General features: G+C 48.1%; 2 protein-coding genes across 6 annotated transcripts in view; one reads left to right on the plus strand and one right to left on the minus strand.

The window, feature by feature from the left end:
• Nucleotides 1–7,082: 7,082 nt before the first annotated feature.
• On the minus strand, nt 7,083–22,009 carry mRpL2 (mitochondrial ribosomal protein L2). Of its 5 annotated transcripts, none has more exons than XM_077630744.1 (5): nt 21,925–22,009; nt 21,310–21,588; nt 20,769–21,017; nt 13,102–13,238; nt 7,083–7,366 (listed from the first exon to the last, which is right to left on the minus strand). In XM_077630744.1, the coding sequence occupies exons 1-5, from the start codon at nt 21,992–21,994 to the stop codon at nt 7,106–7,108; spliced, it is 996 nt and encodes a 331-aa protein (XP_077486870.1). In that variant the 5' UTR covers nt 21,995–22,009; the 3' UTR covers nt 7,083–7,105. The 5 variants fall into 5 exon arrangements, with proteins under 5 accessions (XP_077486870.1, XP_077486871.1, XP_077486872.1 ...); XM_077630745.1 differs by having other exon boundaries at nt 21,816–21,966; XM_077630746.1 differs by having other exon boundaries at nt 21,671–21,964.
• A 24-nt stretch (nt 22,010–22,033) lies between these two features.
• The window catches only part of LOC144098249 (U6 snRNA-associated Sm-like protein LSm8), a 38,424-nt gene continuing 37,794 nt past the window's right edge, over nt 22,034–22,663 (plus strand). Inside the window, exons 1-2 of the mRNA XM_077630749.1 lie at nt 22,034–22,293; nt 22,575–22,615. Of these exons, the coding sequence (XP_077486875.1) occupies nt 22,263–22,293; nt 22,575–22,615 (72 nt within the window). The 5' untranslated portion in view covers nt 22,034–22,262. The remainder of the gene's footprint in view (nt 22,294–22,574; nt 22,616–22,663) is intronic.

Below are 22,663 nucleotides of genomic sequence, written 5' to 3' on the forward strand. Positions count from 1 at the left end.
CCAATGTCGTGAAATGTGCACGGGCATTTTCACAGTCTCCGACTAGGATACCCCGCCACTGTCACGTGCGTATAAGGCCACATTCTCACAGCCCGTTTTTCGCTTCCTCCGTCGCCGCCGGAGGGGGATGTCTTTGGACCGGTCCCCCCCTCAATTGGGCGGCCGGTGACGCTGGGCCCTGCTCTACGTTTCCGTCGAGAATCACATCGCGAGCTCACCTCACGTGACCCACGGCTTGCTTGCTGCGAGCGAGAGATGGCGCTCGCGAGCGTCGCGGCTTCGGCGATGCGCCGGTGCGTGGGCGCCAAAAAAGAAGCCCCCCCCCCCCCCTTTTTTTTTTCTTATCTCCGTCGGGAGATGCACGCGTCTTGCGCCCCGAAAAGCGCCCGCTGCCAAGGAACAGACAGCGGATGACGGTTTTATTTCATTCGGCAATATACGAGGCGTTTCAGGTAAACTAGTCTTCGATGAGTTTTGTGCTTGCACTGGGCGCGTGATATACGATAAGCGAATTTGCATCTGTTGCGCTCAAGTAGCACCACTGTTGTGTATTTGGATTTCTCGCGCTGTCTTTTAGAGCTTGCAGAAAAAATTACTCGTACGGTACCTTGCTGCGAACAAGAAGTTAATATTTAAAAAGCTAGCTAGTCAGTCTAAACTAATTAATCGACTGTGCAGTGCGAAAAAGAAAGTTAGGCAGGGTTTAATCATGGTTATACCACAGGTCGAGCGAAAGCATTTTGGCAATGGGCGGGACCAGACTTCGAGGTCGTCATCGTATCGGGCACGCTCAATACGGTTGGACGCTCAGTTATGGTTGGTCCAAATCGGTCGAGGTCATATTTCGGGGCTGGCCCGGGTCAAATTTAGAGACTGGTATCGTATCGAGCTCATTGAAATTAGCCTGAAAAGAGATTTTGGTCAAATCAATGAAGGTCAAATTTCGGGGGTGGGATGGGCAACATTACGGAAACAGCCCGGGTCTAATTTGGAGACACCATCGTTTTGGCCATAGTCAAAATATGCTTGTCATCTGACTTAAAGCTGTTGCTATGAAATCGCTAAGTGCGAAGGTCACTTCAATGTCACATACGCACAGCGGACTGAAACTAATGTTTTGCCTTGAATAGATACTGCAGAGTAGGCCACACGACCCTCAGCAGTACTGAACCCATTTTAGGCACCTAGGAAAAACGTGGTTACATTTAGCTGGACACCTGTTCTATTTACATGGAGAGAGAGAAACGTAGGGCAAAAATTCATCCCTTTACTCTACAAAACATTGGCTAGTTCGAGCACATACAGTAAATACACAACTGCAAAATACAAGCATTTGCGATAGACATGGCTGTACACACAGATGCATATCAGAATAAAATGCATAAAAACAGACAGGAATGTCAGCAAAACGATCTGGTATGGAATGTTATTAGCATGACGGATTTATCTCTTTCAGACACTCATTGAGTACTCCTATCGAGAAAAATCTGAAAATTTGCATGTATACTAGCCAATACTGGTAAAATATTCTCCAAACTGTTTGGTAGCCTAATTCTCGAACGTTAGTATAAAGACCAATCTAGAAAGCTCTGGCAAACCATTCCTGTAGAGATAACAGGGTTCATTACCCCCTACATATGTTCGGTTTCGTTCATATTGGCCAGAATAATGTGACAGCAGCGTGCGCAGTGCTTTAATAGCAGCTTGCTATATACGTATAAATATGTTTTGGTGCTGTACGCGCGGTGTTTCGCTGTATAAACTGTGGAGTTGCACAAAGTTATTCAACTAACTTCAAAACTTTTGCCACCGCTTGCGAGATTGCATCGTTTTTTCTGCGATAATGTCCGGAAAACGATCCGGTAGCTGTCCGAGATTGGAATCGCTTGCATCCATCAGTCACAGCCCAGCGCACCATAGACAAATTTATTACCCTCGCCGACAGCTTTGTGCTTACATTCCTCTCACCATAACCTTGTTCATAATCTTGTAATATAATGTTCCTGTCAGTGTATTTATTGTATTCAAGTGCTATCATCAGTTTTATGGCTCGATTGCTTTATTTATAATTGTCATGTGTATTGCATGTTTTGCCCTCTCCTGTAAAAATCCCAAGAAGGGATTGACAGTATTCCGAAATAAATAAATAATAGACAAGCAAAGAAACGCAAGCAGACGACTTTCACCGCACCTTCGGCATCTCCTTCGGGCCCCGCCGCTTTTTTTTTCCCACGCGGGAGAAAAAAAAAAGGTACTGGCGTAGAGTCACGTGGGAGAAGCGAGCGCCCGCCACAACTGGTTTGCCGGTGTCCGGCGCCTCTTTCGATTAGAACACCGCGCCGCTCCGTTGCTGCTGCGGTTCGGCTGTGAGAATGTGTCCTAAAATGTGTAAATTATAGACATTTGCATCATGTGAGCGAGTTGTCGAAATGCCCTTCTCTAGACTGTCAAAAACTAGTTCCACTACCGCATCCATCTTGCGAGGTGCTCACGGTGCACAATATGGCAGTCCAGTGCACAACATGGCAGTGCCCATGGAGCCCTCATTGCAAAGGTCTATATATATTGGGATATAACTTATGTCTGCAAAGAAGCTCCACCACACACAATTCCTTTATGACAAAAAAGTAGTCTGTTACTTTCTTGTTACTTAAACAAGCGAATAACATAAGCTTAGAACTTTGTCGACTTTGGCTTGTATGATGTAGTCAAACACTAAAAAGCTGATTTCGTTTAGTGTTGCGATTGGTCAGCAGATTAATCAGGGCACCAACGCCGCATACCATTGTTACCTAGAGCTGTTTTTTTTTATTTGTATTCTACTAGACGACCATATAGTGAAATGAAGATCAGATGCGCAGACCCCCCACCACGAACGTTGTCCTGGGGCCGTGTCCTATAAGCTGTCTATTTTCCGTTGTCTATTTGGTCCTGTCTGTCTGTCTCTTACTGCCAGGAAGAAAGAAAGTGCACAGGCCTGCTCACTGGCTCAAGCCGAGCCACAATCGCTACCACGTGCAGATAGAAGGAGAGTTGAAAGATGGGATAGAAGGACAGGATAGTAAAGACGCGAGTCTGTCTGTCTGTTGCTGCCAGGAAGAAAGAAAGGAAAGTGCACAGGCCTGCTCACTGGCTCAAGGCGAGCCACAATCGCTACCACGTGCAGATAGAAGGAGAGTTGAAAGATGGGATAGAAGGACAGGATAGTAAAGACGCGAGTCTGTCTGTCTGTTGCTGTCAGGAAGAAAGTGCACAGGCCTGCTCACTGGCTCTAGCCGAGACACAATCGCTACCACGTGCAGATAGAAGGAGAGTTGAAAGATGGGATAGAAGGACAGGATAGTAAAGACGCGAGTCTGTCTGTCTGTTGCTGCCAGGAAGAAAGGAAAGTGCACAGGCCTGCTCACTGGCTCAAGGCGAGCCACAATCGCTACCACGTGCAGATAGAAGGAGAGTTGAAAGATGGGATAGAAGGACAGGATAGTAAAGACGCGAGTCTGTCTGTCTGTTGCTGCCAGGAAGAAAGAAAGGAAAGTGCACAGGCCTGCTCACTGGCTCTAGCCGAGACACAATCGCTACCACGTGCAGATAGAAGGAGAGTTGAAAGATGGGATAGAAGGACAGGATAGTAAAGACGCGAGTCTGTCTGTCTGTTGCTGCCAGGAAGAAAGAAAGTGCACAGGCCTGCTCACTGGCTCTAGCCGAGACACAATCGCTACCACGTGCAGATAGAAGGAGAGTTGAAAGATGGGATAGGACAGGATAGTAAAGACGCGAGTCTGTCTGTTGCTGCCAGGAAGAAAGAAAGGAAAGTGCACAGGCCTGCTCACTGGCTCAAGGCGAGCCACAATCGCTACCCCGTGCAGATAGAAGGAGAGTTGAAAGATGGGATAGAAGGACAGGATAGTAAAGACGCGAGTCTGTCTGTCTGTTGCTGTCAGGAAGAAAGTGCACAGGCCTGCTCACTGGCTCTAGCCGAGCCACAATCGCTACCACGTGCAGATAGAAGGAGAGTTGAAAGATGGGATAGAAGGACAGGATAGTAAAGACGCGAGTCTGTCTGTCTGTTGCTGCCAGGAAGAAAGAAAGGAAAGTGCACAGGCCTGCTCACTGGCTCTAGCCGAGACACAATCGCTACCACGTGCAGATAGAAGGAGAGTTGAAAGATGGGATAGGACAGGATAGTAAAGACGCGAGTCTGTCTGTCTGTTGCTGCCAGGAAGAAAGAAAGGAAAGTGCACAGGCCTGCTCACTGGCTCAAGGCGAGCCACAATCGCTACCCCGTGCAGATAGAAGGAGAGTTGAAAGATGGGATAGAAGGACAGGATAGTAAAGACGCGAGTCTGTCTGTCTGTTGCTGTCAGGAAGAAAGTGCACAGGCCTGCTCACTGGCTCTAGCCGAGCCACAATCGCTACCACGTGCAGATAGAAGGAGAGTTGAAAGATGGGATAGAAGGACAGGATAGTAAAGACGCGAGTCTGTCTGTCTGTTGCTGCCAGGAAGAAAGAAAGGAAAGTGCACAGGCCTGCTCACTGGCTCAAGGCGAGCCACAATCGCTACCACGTGCAGATAGAAGGAGAGTTGAAAGATGGGATAGAAGGACAGGATAGTAAAGACGCGAGTCTGTCTGTCTGTTGCTGCCAGGAAGAAAGAAAGGAAAGTGCACAGGCCTGCTCACTGGCTCAAGGCGAGCCACAATCGCTACCACGTGCAGATAGAAGGAGAGTTGAAAGATGGGATAGAAGGACAGGATAGTAAAGACGCGAGTCTGTCTGTCTGTTGCTGCCAGGAAGAAAGAAAGGAAAGTGCACAGGCCTGCTCACTGGCTCTAGCCGAGACACAATCGCTACCACGTGCAGATAGAAGGAGAGTTGAAGGATGGGATAGAAGGACAGGATAGTAAAGACGCGAGTCTGTCTGTCTGTTGCTGCCAGGAAGAAAGAAAGGAAAGTGCACAGGCCTGCTCACTGGCTCTAGCCGAGACACAATCGCTACCACGTGCAGATAGAAGGAGAGTTGAAGGATGGGATAGAAGGACAGGATAGTAAAGACGCGAGTCTGTCTGTCTGTTGCTGCCAGGAAGAAAGAAAGTGCACAGGCCTGCTCACTGGCTCTAGCCGAGACACAATCGCTACCACGTGCAGATAGAAGGAGAGTTGAAAGATGGGATAGGACAGGATAGTAAAGACGCGAGTCTGTCTGTCTGTTGCTGCCAGGAAGAAAGAAAGGAAAGTGCACAGGCCTGCTCACTGGCTCAAGCCGAGCCACAATCGCTACCCCGTGCAGATAGAAGGAGAGTTGAAAGATGGGATAGAAGGACAGGATAGTAAAGACGCGAGTCTGTCTGTCTGTTGCTGCCAGGAAGAAAGGAAAGTGCACAGGCCTGCTCACTGGCTCAAGCCGAGCCACAATCGCTACCACGTGCAGATAGAAGGAGAGTTGAAAGATGGGATAGAAAGACAGGATAGTAAAGACGCGAGTCTGTCTGTCTGTTGCTGCCAGGAAGAAAGGAAAGTGCACAGGCCTGCTCACTGGCTCAAGCCGAGCCACAATCGCTACCACGTGCAGATAGAAGGAGAGTTGAAAGATGGGATAGAAAGACAGGATAGTAAAGACGCGAGTCTGTCTGTCTGTTGCTGCCAGGAAGAAAGAAAGGAAAGTGCACAGGCCTGCTCACTGGCTCAAGCCGAGCCACAATCGCTACCACGTGCAGATAGAAGGAGAGTTGAAAGATGGGATAGAAGGACAGGATAGTAAAGACGCGAGTCTGTCTGTCTGTTGCTGCCAGGAAGAAAGTGCACAGGCCTGCTCACTGGCTCAAGCCGAGCCACAATTGCTACCACGTGCAGATAGAAGGAGAGTTGAAAGATGGGATAGAAGGACAGGATAGTAAAGACGCGAGTCTGTCTGTCTGTTGCTGCCAGGAAGAAAGAAAGTGCACAGGCCTGCTCACTGGCTCAAGCCGAGCCACAATCGCTACCACGTGCAGATAGAAGGAGAGTTGAAAGATGGGATAGAAGGACAGGATAGTAAAGACGCGAGTCTGTCTGTCTGTTGCTGCCAGGAAGAAAGAAAGTGCACAGGCCTGCTCACTGGCTCAAGCCGAGCCACAATCGCTACCACGTGCAGATAGAAGGAGAGTTGAAAGATGGGATAGAAGGACAGGATAGTAAAGACGCGAGTCTGTCTGTCTGTTGCTGTCAGGAAGAAAGTGCACAGGCCTGCTCACTGGCTCTAGCCGAGACACAATCGCTACCACGTGCAGATAGAAGGAGAGTTGAAAGAGGGGATAGAAAGACAGGATAGTAAATACGCGCTAAAAACAAGGCCGATCCCTGAGGTAGTGCAATACCGGGCCAACCGTGGGCGGGAGTGAAGCATCCTTAAAACTCTCCGCCACATTTCCAAATATAAGTCCAACTTGGGCCCGTAACAGATACTCCACGGGTCCGGACAAACTCATATATACCTGTGGCTATTAAGCGTCTACTGCAAGCGACCCGACCATTGGGTGGTTGGCGACCGGACCTTACCATTGGATGAAACTGGATGCAGTATGCAGCCATTAGTGAGGTGCATCGCAGCGCTGCCAGCAGCTGACGCCCGGACCCGACCACTGGCTGCGATATGCAGACAATGGTGAGGTCTGGTCGCTAACCACTCAATGGCCGGGTAGCTTGCCAAATGCACTTGAAAGCCGAGGGTATATTCGAGTGAGCATTGACAGAGGACCGAATGGATGCGAGATGGACAGCGTATAGAGTACGGCCGCTGATACCCTTTTGTGCGGCCTGGTCCCATTAGAGACGGCGCAAGATATTCAAGTGCTGTTTATGCTTTTAGCGAGCAACATACGTGTTGAGACCGATTTCAAGCAACCTTATAGAAGGTTCGAGCCACGCATTGTTCCAGGCCATGTTTGGCTTGTCAGCACACCACTGCTTGTGACAAAGCGACATGGGCTTTGAGCGACACTGTAGTGAAAGGCTCTAGATTAATTTCAACCACCTTCCAAGTGTCCTTGCAATGTGCTGGCAGCTGTGGCTTGACACTAAATGATTCTTGCAGTTAGAGAAATTAAGACGGGGCAAAAACAGGTGACCTTTATTGCATTGTGGGCCTCTGCAGTGGGTACACCTTGACAGGAGGTGGGGCACGAATCTTGCGCCCACAGTAGCCATCTTTACGATGCCAGAAGCCAGAGCGAGGTCGATGACCCAAACGGCGCATCCTGTTGGGACTGCCGATCGGGTAAAAAGTCTCCCGACGCTTCACGTTCGAAGTCTGGCCAACCACAGCCATGCACCGCTCACTCAGCGACACCTGAAGCTTAGACGGCAGCTGAATAATCACCCTGTCTTCCACCTGCAGAAATAAAAAAAAGAAAGATTGCACTTAAGTCTGCTTAAGGGCAGATATGCGAAAGCCTGTTGCTCTTTCTCCCTCCATTTTTAATTTGTTATTGCTTGTTTTTATTGCTGTGATTTTTTATATTTTTTACATTTTTAAAATTTTTAAAGCGGGTTTTTCCCACGACCCCAGTAGGCAGTAGGCGTACCATGACGTCATCGAGTGGCGTCCAGGTGTCATGTCGACATCCCTGGCTGTTGTGTCGTCCAAATGTTATGTCGACGCCCATGGCTATTATGACGACCAGATGTTATATCGACATCCATGGCTATTGTGACGTCCAAATGTAATTTTTATGTTTAATTAACTAATTATTTGCAACTCATTAACCAAATTTTTCCCATAGCAAGTTCACGTCACGCTCTAACACAATCAAAATTTTGGACAATTATCTTCACAGAATGACGTAATCGTGCGGCCATGTTTTGCAGACACGAAACAAGGGACATAGCCGAGAATTGCTATTGCATTAATAAAGGAGTTTGTGAAGAAAGGTGACGAAGCTAATGTAAGACGCTGCATCTGGTGCTGCCATTGTGCAGTTGTGTTACTGCCAAACTGTGATTTGGAGCAATCTTTGGAGCAATTTTTAAAGCACCCAAAAACACATTTTCGTGAAGCTGCTGTACTTCATTCCTATACATGGCTTGTTCACCAAGCAGAAAATTTTTAAACATAATTATGTTGCTAAGAAATCAATTCTTAAAAGCTAACTGTCTCAAGGGAATCTCTTCTATTAGGTAACCTGGAAAGATAATTTTCAAATCACCTCATGTACATTTTTGCATGGCAAATTCCGCTGATAGTGATAGTTCCTAGCCTTGCCCCATATTGTGCACTGCATATTTTCTCGCCAAAGTCATGTCCTCAGCCAGTATTTCAATGTATCATGGACAGCAAAGCACATATACCAGCAGAAGGGAAGAGAGAATTTTGGAGCCATTTTTTTTGTGCATTACAAGAGAATCAAAATGGAGTACAACCTCGCTGCTAGTACTCGCCAAGTGCTGCATTGTCCTGGTTTTTGCTGGCTGGCTACTGTTGCACTGGAGCTTTCACAGAATTAGGTGCAATACAAGCTTAGCATTACATCGAAACTGTGGCAACATTCCTGCATGACAAGCCGTGAATGACACTTCGTGCCCACCGTGCAATAAGTCCCAACAGCCACTTTTGATTTTACGCAGCCTGGCCCTCAGCCTAGCTTTACTACACATGTATCAACTGCACAGAGCACTTGAGAGGCAGCAGGCACCTCAAGGCACATTCAGCAAGCAAGTACAGCATGGCAATCGCACACCAGCCATAGTCGAAATTTGCAACACCCATTAGCACTTGACGTTCCCCCCCTTGCATTCGGCTGCTTCCAGTGTGCTCCAACTATGCTGGCACATTGGCATCAAGTGCTCAGGGGCAGTGTGAATTCTGTAGCGGTGGCATACGAAGTTGCATCGCGGCAGTTAGGCAAGCATATGCAACTGAAAGAGCTGTGCAACTCCAGAGGATTATATTTGTTACCATCATGAGTTTTTTTTCCTCCTCCCCTGCGGCTTATGGATTATAACAGACCAGAACTGCGCAGGATCAAAGCGGTCACCGCAAACCCGCTCCCTTCTTTCTAACGACAGCAGAGCTATTGCAGGACCCTCTCCGCATGTGCAACAATCACCACAAAGCCTTGCAAATTCTAGAGAAGCAAGTTGCGCTTGCAGGAAATAAGACCAGCAGATACTGAAATAAATATGCGTCAACTCCCTCCATCCGCTTTTGAATGTGCTCGGGAAGTAAGTTTAGCGGATGGTTGTTTTTTTCGCTCTCTATGAAGACCTAGCAGAGGGTTCTACTGCAACTGTCAGCAGTGGGGTCACCACACAGAGTATTTTCGACTGGCTAGCATTGCATGCTACTCGTTAAAGGGATATGCTACTTGTTCACTTTAGATATGAGGCCCATAGGCAGCCACATACAGCAAGCTCGAAAATTTGACATCAGTTCGCTCTAAACCATACTCCACTCAAAATTTACAACGATAATTTTACTGCATAATCTGAGCAGCCAGCGCGTTGGTGACTACATTATTCACCGATTCAGCAGTTCCAATACTTACTTTCGCCAAAGCATTCGTGCAGTGGCATGCTTACTCTGAAGGCGACGCCAAAGTACACAACTCTGATTAAAATCTGAAGGTATGCCTAACTTGAAAGCTAGGAAGTCAATGCGCTTGAAAGCACAGCACTTCGAGTAGCAAGTTTTTCACTGCACACTTTGATGCTCCAAGTTCATGAAGATGGGAGCAAGCTTTAGTGCAATGAGGTTTGTCCATCACTGGGTTAACCAAAGGAGATGCACAAACATGTCTCACAGATGTATAATCAACAGGGCTGCTGAACTTCATCAGAGGTCAAGGCACTCATTCAGGCACACTTTGACGCAGTTTGGGGCATTTTTATCAGGATGGCGCAGCAAACCACCTAAGGCGCAGAATGGCACAGCTGGCTCAGGAGTGGAAGCACTGCATTGCTTCAAATGTCGCTGTATGCACTTATGCATTTTATTATGACTGTTCCTTACCAGACGAGTTTTCACTCGACATTCCACCTTCACATTTCACGCCACCTGTAGGTCGAGTCCTAAATGCACTGGTGAAGCATTCAGCAGCTAGTCACATCGTTATGGAAACCTTCATAAACTACCAGAACCACTTTGTGGTACACAGCCGAACCAATCACAGCTTGCAGTCTCTACTGTCACGTCCTGTTCATGAGTTCATTCTGAAAGAAAAAGTGCATGTCTAGTGCCATGCAACTATCAATGCAGCAAAGAATGAAAGTTAAAAGCGAGCTACCACCTCATATTCTCAGTGGTTCACTTCTGTGCTGCCTTCAACACCATGCTGCTCGATTCTTGATATGCTCACATCCCCAGTTATGCATAATTATCATGTGATGAAAACAATTTTATCACACTGCTGATGATTTAATTTTAAACATGCAACCATTTTCATGGAAACGTGTCTTGAGTGTGGTTTCTTGGTAGAAATGGGTCTTAAAGGGGTAGCTGAAGCACTTTTTGAGCATATGGAGCGCAGTCAAGCAGGGGAGATATTCAAGGCATTTTGCATACTGTAAAAAAAAAAAAAAAGACAACAGTGCCTGTGAACCTTCCTTGACTGCTTTCTGAAAAAAATAAGACCACTGTCTTAATCCCTTGAACCTGCAGACACAAAATTTTAGAGCAAACGCTCTAATCTAGATGTTCAGAGCCTAGCAGGACCCTCTCTTGCATGTATATGCCTAGCAAGAGTGCTCCTCATCGTCGTCTTCTACAAAGCACTGCCAAGCACGAGTGCACTGTCCAACGGCACAGCCCGCTCACTGTCGTCTTCTAGGCAGCACTAATCCAGTCGTTTCAACCCGAGCAAAATCGTCTCTTGTGTGTCCTCAACTGGCATAGCGAGAGCGCACACAACCCTGCGCCACTGCCTACTCATCGTCGTCTTCTACGAAGCACTAATCCAGTGGTTCTGACCAGAGAAAAATCGTCTTTCGCATCTGCAGCTGGCATAGCAAGCTGGCATAGCATAATCACCGACTTTGGTGCAGTGGGAGGCAGGCATGACAGAGAAACTATGCTCTTAGTTGGTGCTGGCACGGGCAGAATGCACTGAACACTGCCAAATGGTGATCAGACACCAGTGGCCTGCACAAGGTCGCTCTAGCCCGTGGGACGTCACTGCACCACATGCTGAGTTGGAGTGCAGACGCTGTATGCATGATGGAGCATTGAACAGCCCGATTTATTGCTGTCATGCTTACTGCGGGTTTAGGAGACCACTGTTCCTAAAAAGAAGAGCACGCCAGACCAATACAGTGCACTCTGGCGATCCTCTATAGCACCCCAGGTCTTCAAACTGACCAAGCGTAAGCAAGCTTCCGGCTCAAATTAACCAGTAAAATTTACATTAACAAATTCTGGGGCCGCAAAAATTCTACTAATTATCTAAATTTCGAATTACCCGAGATTGAATTAGCAAGGTCTTTAACATACTGCTCTGGGCAGCGTCTTTCTGGTTGAGATTTTAAAGGAGGTGCTAACACCAGAACAACCACTTTGCATCTGATGGATTATTGACTTAACGTGGCATACTGGTGCATTCCCATGATGCACGAATGAGCCATAGCTGGTGCCCTAGTTCGCCACGTTAGCACTAGTTAGCCATGAGCTTGGCAAGAGCTTACGCACTCGCATGTGCCGCGGCCTAGCATTAAAAATTAAAAGTCTCACGTCATGAGAAGCATGCACAGCAGAATCTCGATGATTCAATCTCGGCTGATACGAATTCGGAAAATGCCCTAGCCAGAATGCACTGTGTGCAATGGGCAGAAATTCGGATGTTATGAATAACCCCCTACCTCAATGTGGATGATAGCGATGCGCGAGCCGAGACTTGCTGCCCGTACATCGCCGACGCCACGAGCAGCAAGCAGTAGTGCTTGACCAGCACAGCGCCGACACCACGAGTCAGCAGTGGCACAGGGCAGCAAGTAAACCCCGTCAGATGAAAACAGATTAGGTGTAAATTGTATATCTGAATTTTATTCGTTAAGAATGATGCAAATATTTTTTGTGACCCTGTCAGATTCTAAAGTATATAACCGTGCCACTAGTTCATTATGGCAACACATGGCGGTTACCGTGTGCTCGCCAAACTTTTTACATGAGATCGCATATCACGAACTGAGGACATACACGTGAAGTAAAAATGGAAACAGCAACAAATAGCTGCAAAACGTGCCTCTGATTTGCAAAGGGGCCATCTCACTCAAGCAGCCAGACATATGCAAGCACTGAATCAAGGCTGGGTGTGCAATGCCATGCTTTTGTTTTCAGTATTGCATCACTCCTTAAACAAAATGGGTGGTAATTTTGGCCTCATACCTCTTTTTTGTTTAGCCTCGCCTAAGCGCAGGTCTCGCACAATTAGTTGCCAAAATGCCTATTTGGTGTAAGATGAAGCAGCAATCTGTTTGAGGTGCATTTTGGCGCAATTGGAGCAGCACTTCTATCACTGTTTTTGTTTTGTTTCCCTGTGAGATTACCTTGGTCTTCTTTGAACTCTTAGTTAAGTGCAATGGTATATGATGATTACATTGTTCCTGGAGAGTTGCTATAAATTTGCCATCCGGCCATAAGAAATAAGGTTGTTTGCACTTGCCAACACAGGACATGTTTCTTTCCTTGTCTTCCTCCGCACACCTGGAACCAGGCACAGTCCTTGGCCCTCTCCTCCCATGCCTCATCATGTTCACAGGGTGCTCATTGGCTCCTATTTGCTGCTTGGTGTGTCTCACTTCGAGTACATACCTGGCAGCTACCCATTTCCCACTCCACGTGTTTGCTACTGTATCGGAGAAAGGGGAAAATTTTCAGGCGTAAGGTGCTATTACAAGTGACAGCGGCACTTGTGTAGGCTGCCACACTCTGTAACGAATTGAAACTGCTCGACCAGGAACAACAGTTGGTGAAGTGTGGTGCCATCTGTTGGTGCTTGTGCCAACTACTCCTTGAAAAGGCTGCGCCAGTGGAAGAGAAGACAGAGGGCAACCAAGCTTTGAGAGTGTGCTGTACCCGAAGAGGAAAGCCCTGACTAAAAACACCCCTTTGGTGCAGTCCGGGGTGCAGTCACCTACCTTGCGAAGGATCTGAGCGGAGGTGCCTGCAGCACGGCACATCACTCCTCCTTCCCCGGGGTACTTCTCAATGTGGTGCACCAGGGTGGACACTGGCAGAGCACCTAGTGGGTGGGCATCCCCTTCTTTTGGTTGGACTGCGGCACAAAATAAGCATCTCCATCTGCATTGGCAGATCTTGGTGTCCATCCATGCAGAGAAATTTCCTAAAAAAACATCTGCAAATTGTGTGAAAGAAGCACATAGACACAGCTGGATCTGCTAAGCAGCTGAACACCACAACCACTGCAGTGGGTCACAAGAAAGGACCAACAATCACAGACATGACTGCAAATATCGCTATGCTCTCAATGGTGGCCAGTTGATATGCAGCATGTTTGGCAACTGCTGTGCCTTCCAGTCATTACTTCCCTTTCAGCTCACCTGGCCTTTTTTTGAGCCAAGTCCTTTAACCTCTGGACTATAAAAAGGCCCCACAGCCAAAACAGATTCTTGCTGTTTCATTGAACAGTGGCAGTCCCATTTACAGTTGAAAGCGTTTGAGTAAAACGGGAAAATTAAGCACCCCAAAGTCCCTATTCTTCCCAGCAACAGATTCCAGTTCCACAGAGAGAGGCTGACAGCACACACTGCATGGGCCAATCAGTGACCAGGGGCGGTATTGCGGATCGCTCTCAATCGAAACTGTCTCGAAAACAGTCTCATCTGCCCCTCTCCTATTGATCGGCCGTGGGCGGTGGCCATTTCGATTTTTTGCGTCACTGACTGACGTCGTAAACGGCCCAGAAGTGTCGACGTTGCCCACCTAATTATGCGGGCAGATTGAGACGATTTTTTGAGACTGGGAAATGTAGTCTCAAAGCATTTGAGACAGAGAATGGCGGCTGTTTACACCATCGTATACGCGGGTGACCGCGCGAGCAACGATGTAGGAGGATGAATGAAGACGATTTTGATGCGCGGGACGAGGTATTTCGACGCTTCGACTTAAGAACGAGACTGCACAGTGGTTGTGCGACGAACTCGCCGTTGAACAGGGAGGTGCGCGGGTGAGTGCGGTCAGTGGAGCGGCAGGTGCTGTGCGCACTGCGCTTCTTCTATACCGGTGGGTTTCAAGACGCCGTTGGAAATGAAAAAAACGTTGGCGCAGCCCAACCGACTGTGAACAAGTGTTTGCGGCGGGTAGTGTAGACCAATGTCAACGTTGGGTCGCAAAAGGGGTGTGTTCGCTTTCCGAGGAGACCCGAGGAGAAGGCGGTGGCGAACGAAGCTTCCTTTGCCTAAACTTTTGCCGCAGCAGCATTCCCGGCGTCGTCGGGTGTGTCGATTGGGCGCTCACCACTATCAAGGAGTCTGGGGGCAGTGCTGCGAACGAGCCGCAAGCGGTTCTACGCTGCGAATGTGATAGTGAGTATACCTCGGCCGCTGTTTTTGACCACATGAGTTCAGCTACAAGTGCGGGCCTTGGCAGCTAGAGCAGTTCGTGCTGTGTGTTTTTTCTCAGATTTGTGGCGGGAACATGCACAATCTGGCTGTGGACAAGCGCTGACACGCATCCTTCCATGACGCGTTCGTCTGGCGGCACTCGAAGGCGGAGGAAGGCCTGCTAGACGACGGTGTTTTTTTCCCGGGTAACGGAAAACAAGCCGTGCCAACCTTCGGGCCACCTCCATCGCATATATTGAGCTCCAGCACTATGCATTTGACCGGATCTGCTAAAGCTACAAGAATGAGTCTCGCTAGTTACACCAATGCAGACATGTTACAGTATGATACAGTGTATTTCCACCCTTTTCCTAATTATAATTGCCGCAGAAACAAAGGACACATATTAAATTGGTGAAAAGGATAGCCTTTCCTCTTGAAGAAACCAAAGCAAAATGCACCTGACAGTGCTTGTGTTTTGTAGGCATAGCGCATCATTTATATCAATATGGTGGTAAAAGACTGACCTTACAGCAGTGCTCATTTATTCATCTTAATCCTGCATGTCTGTATGCTCTTGAATGTCATATTCAGCAAAGCCTGGATGTGTGCTACTTGGCATGAGTCTTCTATTGTATAGCAGATCGTCCTGTAAGGCTGTTGAGATCACTGAGAAAGGACATGCTTAGCTGCGTCATTTTTTGTTATGCCGGAGACTATGTGTACCCACTAGAGCCATGGTTGCTTGCACCAGTTGCGTGGCATTACAGACCCGACACAGCAGAAGGCCTGTACAACACGCCACATGCTTTCAAGCAGTTTGTGGCTAAGCGCTGTATCGGTGCGCTGAAGAGCTGCTTCCGGTGCTTTCAAAGGCACCTGATGCACCACTACCAGTGGGAGTGGACAGTGTGCATCATCACTGCGCGTGCTGCACTTCACAGCCTCTGTTTGGGTGCGCCCATGTGAGCAGAGGGTGCAGGCGACACTGCCACTGACCCAGATAACAATGGGCCACCACTAAATGGTTGCTACCTCGTAGAGATGGGATCCCTCCTCACCTACCTCCTGGGAAGAGCAATGCGCTACTGTACTTTCGGTCTCTGTAGGACAACCCGTCTCCAGAGGCAGGGGTACCTAGGGATGGTGCAGCGACAGTTGCGGTGGAAACTCTAGCACCTAGCAACGATTCACCATGCTGGTGTGGAGAGTCATATCCACGACCGGCTTTATTACTTGGCGACCTGTTCACCGGCGCCGCTTCCGCAGCCCCCAATTTGTTAGTTCGCTCGGCCGCCGCTGCTCTCCGTGGCGCCACAACTTACCCCCATGCCGAGTGCGGGCTGGCGTAGCGGTAGCAGTCGCGGCTTCTTCGTTGTGTTTTTGTGCGCGTCTGCACACCGTGTTTCCGCCTGTTCTGCTTGCTTCCAGCATACGTGCTAAGAATTTAATTATATCTGACAGCCTTTAGCTTTCATAGGCCATCAAAATCATCGCCCACGATGGTTTATTGCTGCATCCCGCTCTGTAAATCAAGCGGGCACCAGCCTCTCAGTCTACTAGTTACTACTGCCATCATAGCAGGCATGGGCCGGGGAGGGCTGTCGTACCCTACTTTGGCTTTTGTAGGGTTCGTCAGCCGCCTGGAAGGTGCTGCATCAAGTGTGGCTCCTGTGCTTGTTAGGGGGCCAAGGCCGCTTAAGAAGTTTGCAGACCTAGTGCTAGCTGCCATCACTTGCAAAAAAAACGCTGTTTGTGTGCTCGAAGGACACCACAGAGCCTCACAGAAGGGCCTTGCTAAAGGTGATTGTCCACAAGTTTATGAGGCCATTTTTGTACAATTTTGCCTCTGATATGACAGAAGAGCATGCCAAACGAAAAATTATAAATGCCAAGCCAAAATCACGGAAGGTCCTAAATGTGTAAGGTTCTGGCTGGCGTCAAATAAAGTTCTGGCCAAGACCGGCTATTGTGTCTGGCAAACAAGCTTTTCGGCTCTGGTTTCATTTATTTTTCATGTAGAGTGCGTCTTGAAATGATTAACAATCGGGTTAACGCTCCTGAAAACAAGTGAGTATATAAGAAGTGTCCATAGCGCGCTTTTTATCGCAAATTGGCGGAAAAGTAGCGCGACTTCGCCCTGGGATGCTGCTAGGCACAGAGCAGAAGCAATCGTGTTAAAATTGTGCAGCTGTGCGCGCAAAAAAAAAAAAAAAAACGCCGCTCGAGTAGCACCAGAGCCGCGCCCACCAGTACAACCACTCTTTGAGCTTGTTTTAACTGCAAAACTGCTGCTCTGAGAAAAAAAATACCACCGCTAGCAGCCTCTAGTCGGGTACAGCGTTTTGTGGCTATGCAGGGGAAGCTACGAGCGCGAGACGCCGGCTTCTGCGCTGTTATCACGCGCTCACGAGCCAAAGAAGCAGGCGTACGTGTTAGCTGACAGCTTGCGCTCGTAACTACACTTGTATACAGAAAGTTGTCCACGATTATTGCATCTGATGAATATTTTCACGTCTTTGCAGTGCGTGCTTAAAAAACTACGCGGTTTAACTCGGCCTACCGGACACATGCCCTGCAGCGCAAGCGTACTGAAGCTAGCAGAAGCGTACGGCGGGCGCTGCCGAAGTGAGGGTAACTTGTGGCGCCACCTGTTGCGGCGCGCTGTCCCTCCTGAAGAGTCACGTGATATGTACCCGGACACGCGCCGCCGTAGGAGCCGGCGTAGTGAGCAGGTCGCCAAGTAATAAAGCCGGTCGTGGTCATATCAATCACTGTTCCTGTTGCCACTGTCATTGCCTCATGTCAGTGCACAACACACATCTGCAAGTGTGTAAGCAACTGTGTGATGTGGTTGTGCCCTTGGCCAACCTGCGTGCAGCCAGAAGCCTGCAGTGACAAACAAGTGCCCCCACTGGCTGCCACTTCATTTTCAGTGAGTTTACCAGTATACCTCCCAGTCCCTCAGCAGCGTGTTGCACAGTCTCTTCTTGAAGGCGGAAAAGGTGTTGAAGCAGCTCGCCGAATTTGTGAAAAGCATCATTTTGAACTCTCTTTTCTCAATGCTTATGTCAGCCCACCTGCCCCTTCTCTGCTATCTCCTTCCAGCTTGGTGCAGTGCCTGTGGTCATTAACTGTGTGACGAACATGCATGAACCAAAAGTGTAGTGCTGGAATAAGGCACGAAATATTCGTTATGCTTGTTGGGATCAAAAAGCACCACCAAAGCTGTTTTTTAGTGCATCATACATTCAGTAAGCGCGTTTATTTTTTTTTTAGGCACAGTATTTGACATGAGTGTTTCTATTGCAGAAAAGGCAGTGTACATACAAGCATACTTTACCTTGATGTACAGTTACCATATGACATTTCATAGCGCAGTTAGGAAAAAATTTTTTGAAAAATTAAGTTCAAAGTACCTGTTTTCTTTCATACAGAGGCTACCTGTACAATAAATACTGCACAGTACAGTGTACATAATGCGTTTTCAGGACTAGAAAACATTTTGGCACATATAAGATGTGGAAATACCAAAGCGAAGCTTTTAGCTTAATGGTGTGTGGCTAGGGGTTTCACTCTGTGCTAAAAGCTGTACTTACTGCAAGGAGACCACTGTACAACAATGCATAATAAATATTGTAAGGTGCAGTGGCTACAATGACTGCCGAGTGACTAGAACATCTTCACTGATAGACAAAGATGTGTAAACATCACAGACACATCATCAAGGAGATGGTGTGTGAGTAGAGGTTAGTTTACAATCACAAATCATGAAACACCATTACTGGAAATGCTCTACAGCTCTAAGAATATACAGGCAGCTCCATTATGGGAAATTTTGAGCTCTCGGTTATTGCCCCATAACTGACACCTAGCTTGGTTTGTGATAACACAAGGCTATGAAGTCTTGTCCATGATGACACAAGACGGTGACAATGTCGAATGGCCGCACAAGCTCCTTATGCTATCGCATAGTATGCGTGACAAGTGCAACTACGTTCAAGCTACTTTTCACCTAGGTATTTAATATCCTAGTCATTTTCAACTGGTTGTTCCCTTTCTAACTGGAGCGGTCTGTATACAGGGTGCCTCAGATAAGATGGACCATAATTAAAAAAAAAAACCTAAGTGGTCTTCCGACCTGAAAGGAAGTGTGTTAGAAGATATGCAAAGTATTAAAAGCCCTTCAAACACTGCCCTCACCAAACCCAGCCATACCAACATCACTCTGCCTGGTCAGCAAAATACAATAACATATGACACATCACTGCCCTGTCCTACCTACCTCATTGCCGTCGATCATATGCAATTCAAGCACTCTGTACCAGCCACGGAGCAAGACTATATAGGAGGTGAAACTCCCGTCAGCGTGAGCGAGCACAGGCAACCAGATAAAGTCACAATTGTATGCGCCGACGGGGTCGCATGCAGTGGCGGCACCATGCGGCACCTCGTAGAAGCAGCAGGGAGAAGAAAAAAATGCAGCGCCTGGGCAGGCGGCTCTGGCGCGCGCTCAGTGCAGACGACAAGCAGATGACACAGGCGTTTGCTTCAGCGGGCACGCCGTGACGTTGTATTTCAGTAGTTTTTTTCCAGGCCGGCAGCAGGATAGTGGCGCTGCGGGCTTGTGGCCTTTTCTGGCCGCCGCAGACAGAGGAGTTCCCACTCCTATATAGTCTTCCTCTGTGGTACCAGCGAACATGAACAAACTTGCTCAACTTTCTGCCCAGTTGCAATTAGCCTCTACACAAGCCATACAAGCAAACTACTTCTTTCCTGGTTGGCCCTGGATCCACTACAAGATCAGTAAATAACATTAATGGAACAAGCTTGTTCTCTCCTCGGTGACAATAGCAATGTTATCAAATCAAGTGCTTCCTTCCTCTCTAAACAAACTAAGTGGAGCATAAACATCACAATTTCTGCATCTTGCACAGGAAAAAAAAGAAATTACCACAACTAAACATCGACCGAAAGGAGCTACAAAAATACCAACGGAACATCAAGTGCTTCGCCCGATGTGGGTGGCATCACTTGGTTACGAGGCAGAAAAGTGGTTGCTGCCACAGAGGCAGGCCGTGTCGGCTCTCATTTCCCGCACCGAGATTGCAAGCTACCAGCAGCTGCATCTGTCTGCTCCCGTCTGTCGGCAGTTGCTTCTGTGTGATGATTCATGGTTTTCTGGTGGCATTTTCTCAAGAAAATAAACAGAACCACACGTCACTCGGTCATCGATAGGTGCCGACCGAGAAAACAGACTAAAGTTGTCTTCGTCGATTTTCGAGCCAAGCGCTGCCTGTAAGTTGATCTCGGCAGGCCCGTAGCATTCACTGCCTTCAATCAGATTTTTCTGCGCACTGAAGACATCCGCAAAGTACCTTGATTTTAGACGACACGCAAAAAAACAGAAACTAGTCACGGAATCAGCTGTTTTCTTGCAGGCCGCCATGTTCACGTTATGCCACTGAAAGCGCCCTCATGGCAAGAGAAATTACCCTATATTAAATTTAATTGCAAAACTGAGAATGCTTCTAATTTTCCTTCGTGTTGTTGACTTCTCAACACAGTTTATTACCAAAATAAAACATTACTTGTTTTCTTCATTGCATTTCAATTTATTTTTGGACGAACATGTTCACGCTTTACCGCTGAGAGCACACCTTCGCGGCAACAAAAGTGACTGAACAGCAAACTTACTTGCAAAACTGAAAACACTGCTTGTTTTGTTTGGTGTTTTTGAGTTCGAAATACAGTTTCAGTGCAAACTAAAACATTACTCGTTTTATTCACTGCGTCTTTACAGCAAAACATTAGTCTACAGTCCCTTGTCGTGCGAATAAATGGCTCCGGGGCGGAGCCCTGCTAATAGCCACAGCAACCTTGCCGCTAATTGGCTGATTCCGCAGTCGGCATCTCACGGTGTCGTCATTCCGACGCCACAATCTCAAAATTGAGACTGTTTTTTGAGAGCGATCCATAATACCGGCCCAGGAAGGTGAATTCTGTGCAGTGAAGCATGCAGATTAACCATCAGAGGCCAAAGCAGGTGCTAGTTTAACTGGCATACAATTTACGCAATAATGAAGGTGCAAAATGGTCAAGGGCAGGAGAGTAAGCATACCGATCCCATGTGGGGTTCTTGTCCATTTTGCAGCACCGCTACTGTCTCATCATAGGTCTATAAATATAGTTCGGTCATGCCAAGTACATGCTGTCACGCGCCAAATATTCTCATAGCGCACCTGGGATACGTGGGATGTCGCCGGATGTTGCGATGATGTCGCCGGGCTTGACGCCCTCGGTGGCCGTCAGCCAGCGCTTGTGGCCACCGGAAGCCACGAGGGCAAGGTGTGCCGTTCGCAGGGGATCGTACCGTACTTGGTACACCCGTTCCTCCAGCTTGGAGCCATCTTCGTTTGGCAGCCGCTTGTGATCAATCCAGCGAAAGTAGCGCTTCATGCCTCCCCCAATGGTTCTCACCACAACACGCCCTGCAAACAGAACACATTTCCCAGGCGGTGCTTCTGGTTCTGGACAGGGACTCTTGCGTACACGGCCTAAATGTTGTGCACTTGAATTTCACATTTACATATTTCCTACATGAAGCGCACCATGGGCAATGTGTAAAATACTGCGCAGTAGCAAAGCATGTGGCACCTGTTATATGATGCTGATGTGGTGGCAGCTAGTGTTCATCAGTAAGCGACACCTCGGCACGGTACAACCTAAGATGCTCAAGGCCTCCGATTTCTAATGTCACACACATCAAGCAGTCGGGCTCACCTGTAACTGGATCCCGGCCGCCCAGCTTGCGGATGGGCAGCTTTTCGGTGGTGTAGACACGGTCTGCGGGAAGTATGGGCAACCAGGCGTACTTGTGCGGCTCGGGACGCTGCACGTTATCCAGGAGCGGCCGCGGATGGCCCCGGATTCGACGCGATGCCCGCATCGACTTGCATCGCACACTCTGCAGCTGCGTCTCCAACTGCGCCGTCAGCAACGACGTCGCCGCGCGGGCAAAACTTGCAAGGAAGCTGGCCGCCATTGTGGTGCCTCCACTACCTGCAACATCAGACGCTTGCATGAGCATCAAAATACGCTTCCGGGTGCACGCGTGCGATCAGCACCTATAAAGTTCACTAACCACCGCGGCACTGCCTCGAGCGGAGACTATTCAGTGGCGTCCTGTTCCTTTCAAGGGCACAACTGTGTGCTTGCAAAATACAGCTTCATGTGGCGACAGTACACCGCAGAAACTTTTGTGCACTAAAGAAATCAGAAACCCTTACGGCTCAAGAAGACATCAGACGCATAAACTGACCAGCTGGGCACTACCAGCGATTACTGCGCCTCACTTCCTACGGTTGGAACCACGCTAGATTCTGGAACCATGGCTACCATGCTTGGAGCAGACGTCCTTGTCTAGTCTTGTCTGAGATTCATACCCATTCGCACGTGTGGTGGCCATAGCCAACCTATGTCTCGAGCCGTGACTAAATCCAGCAAAAGCCAACACATGGTCTACATAGTTGAAGCTTTCAAGCTAGCAGAGCCAGAGCTGTCCGTGACGGTTGTTTTAGTGTCCGCGCCACTCCGTGTACTTCCCGCGTAGTCAACAGAATTGTTGAAACCGCCATGAACGGACATTCGGCTTGGTTGTGAATTGTCGCTTTAGATTGCACCTGGCATATCCAAGACCCAAACCAAGTTGTTCTGTTCCTGTTCGACTGACGACGATGGCCGCGTCGCTTGAAGGATATGTCAATCGTATCCTTTCTTCATTCATTTTCTAATCTGCAAGTAAACAAACGAAGGGAGGGAAAAGTTTCGCTTATGTGGTTAAATTTCAGAAGCAAGATTCTTGTCTCCTATATATGCTGCTCTCTTATTTTGCACTGTTGCTCCAACTTGTTCATATGACACCTTTTTTTCGTGCTTATGCTTGCGTGAATGACATGAATTACCACTTTCTTGCAAGTCTGTGGCGCCGGTTAATGGCTAAACAATGTCGACGCCTGTTATAAATTTCCTTTACTATCATTGTTTAGATACAGTATCGATCATAACTGCTGATGGGCGTCACATTGTGGTGAGTTCTTTTTATCATCTAATATTCTCTTTATTGTGGCTTTTATTG

The sequence above is a fragment of the Amblyomma americanum genome, chromosome 7, assembly GCF_052857255.1.
Source record: "Amblyomma americanum isolate KBUSLIRL-KWMA chromosome 7, ASM5285725v1, whole genome shotgun sequence".
NCBI lineage: Eukaryota > Metazoa > Arthropoda > Arachnida > Ixodida > Ixodidae > Amblyomma > Amblyomma americanum.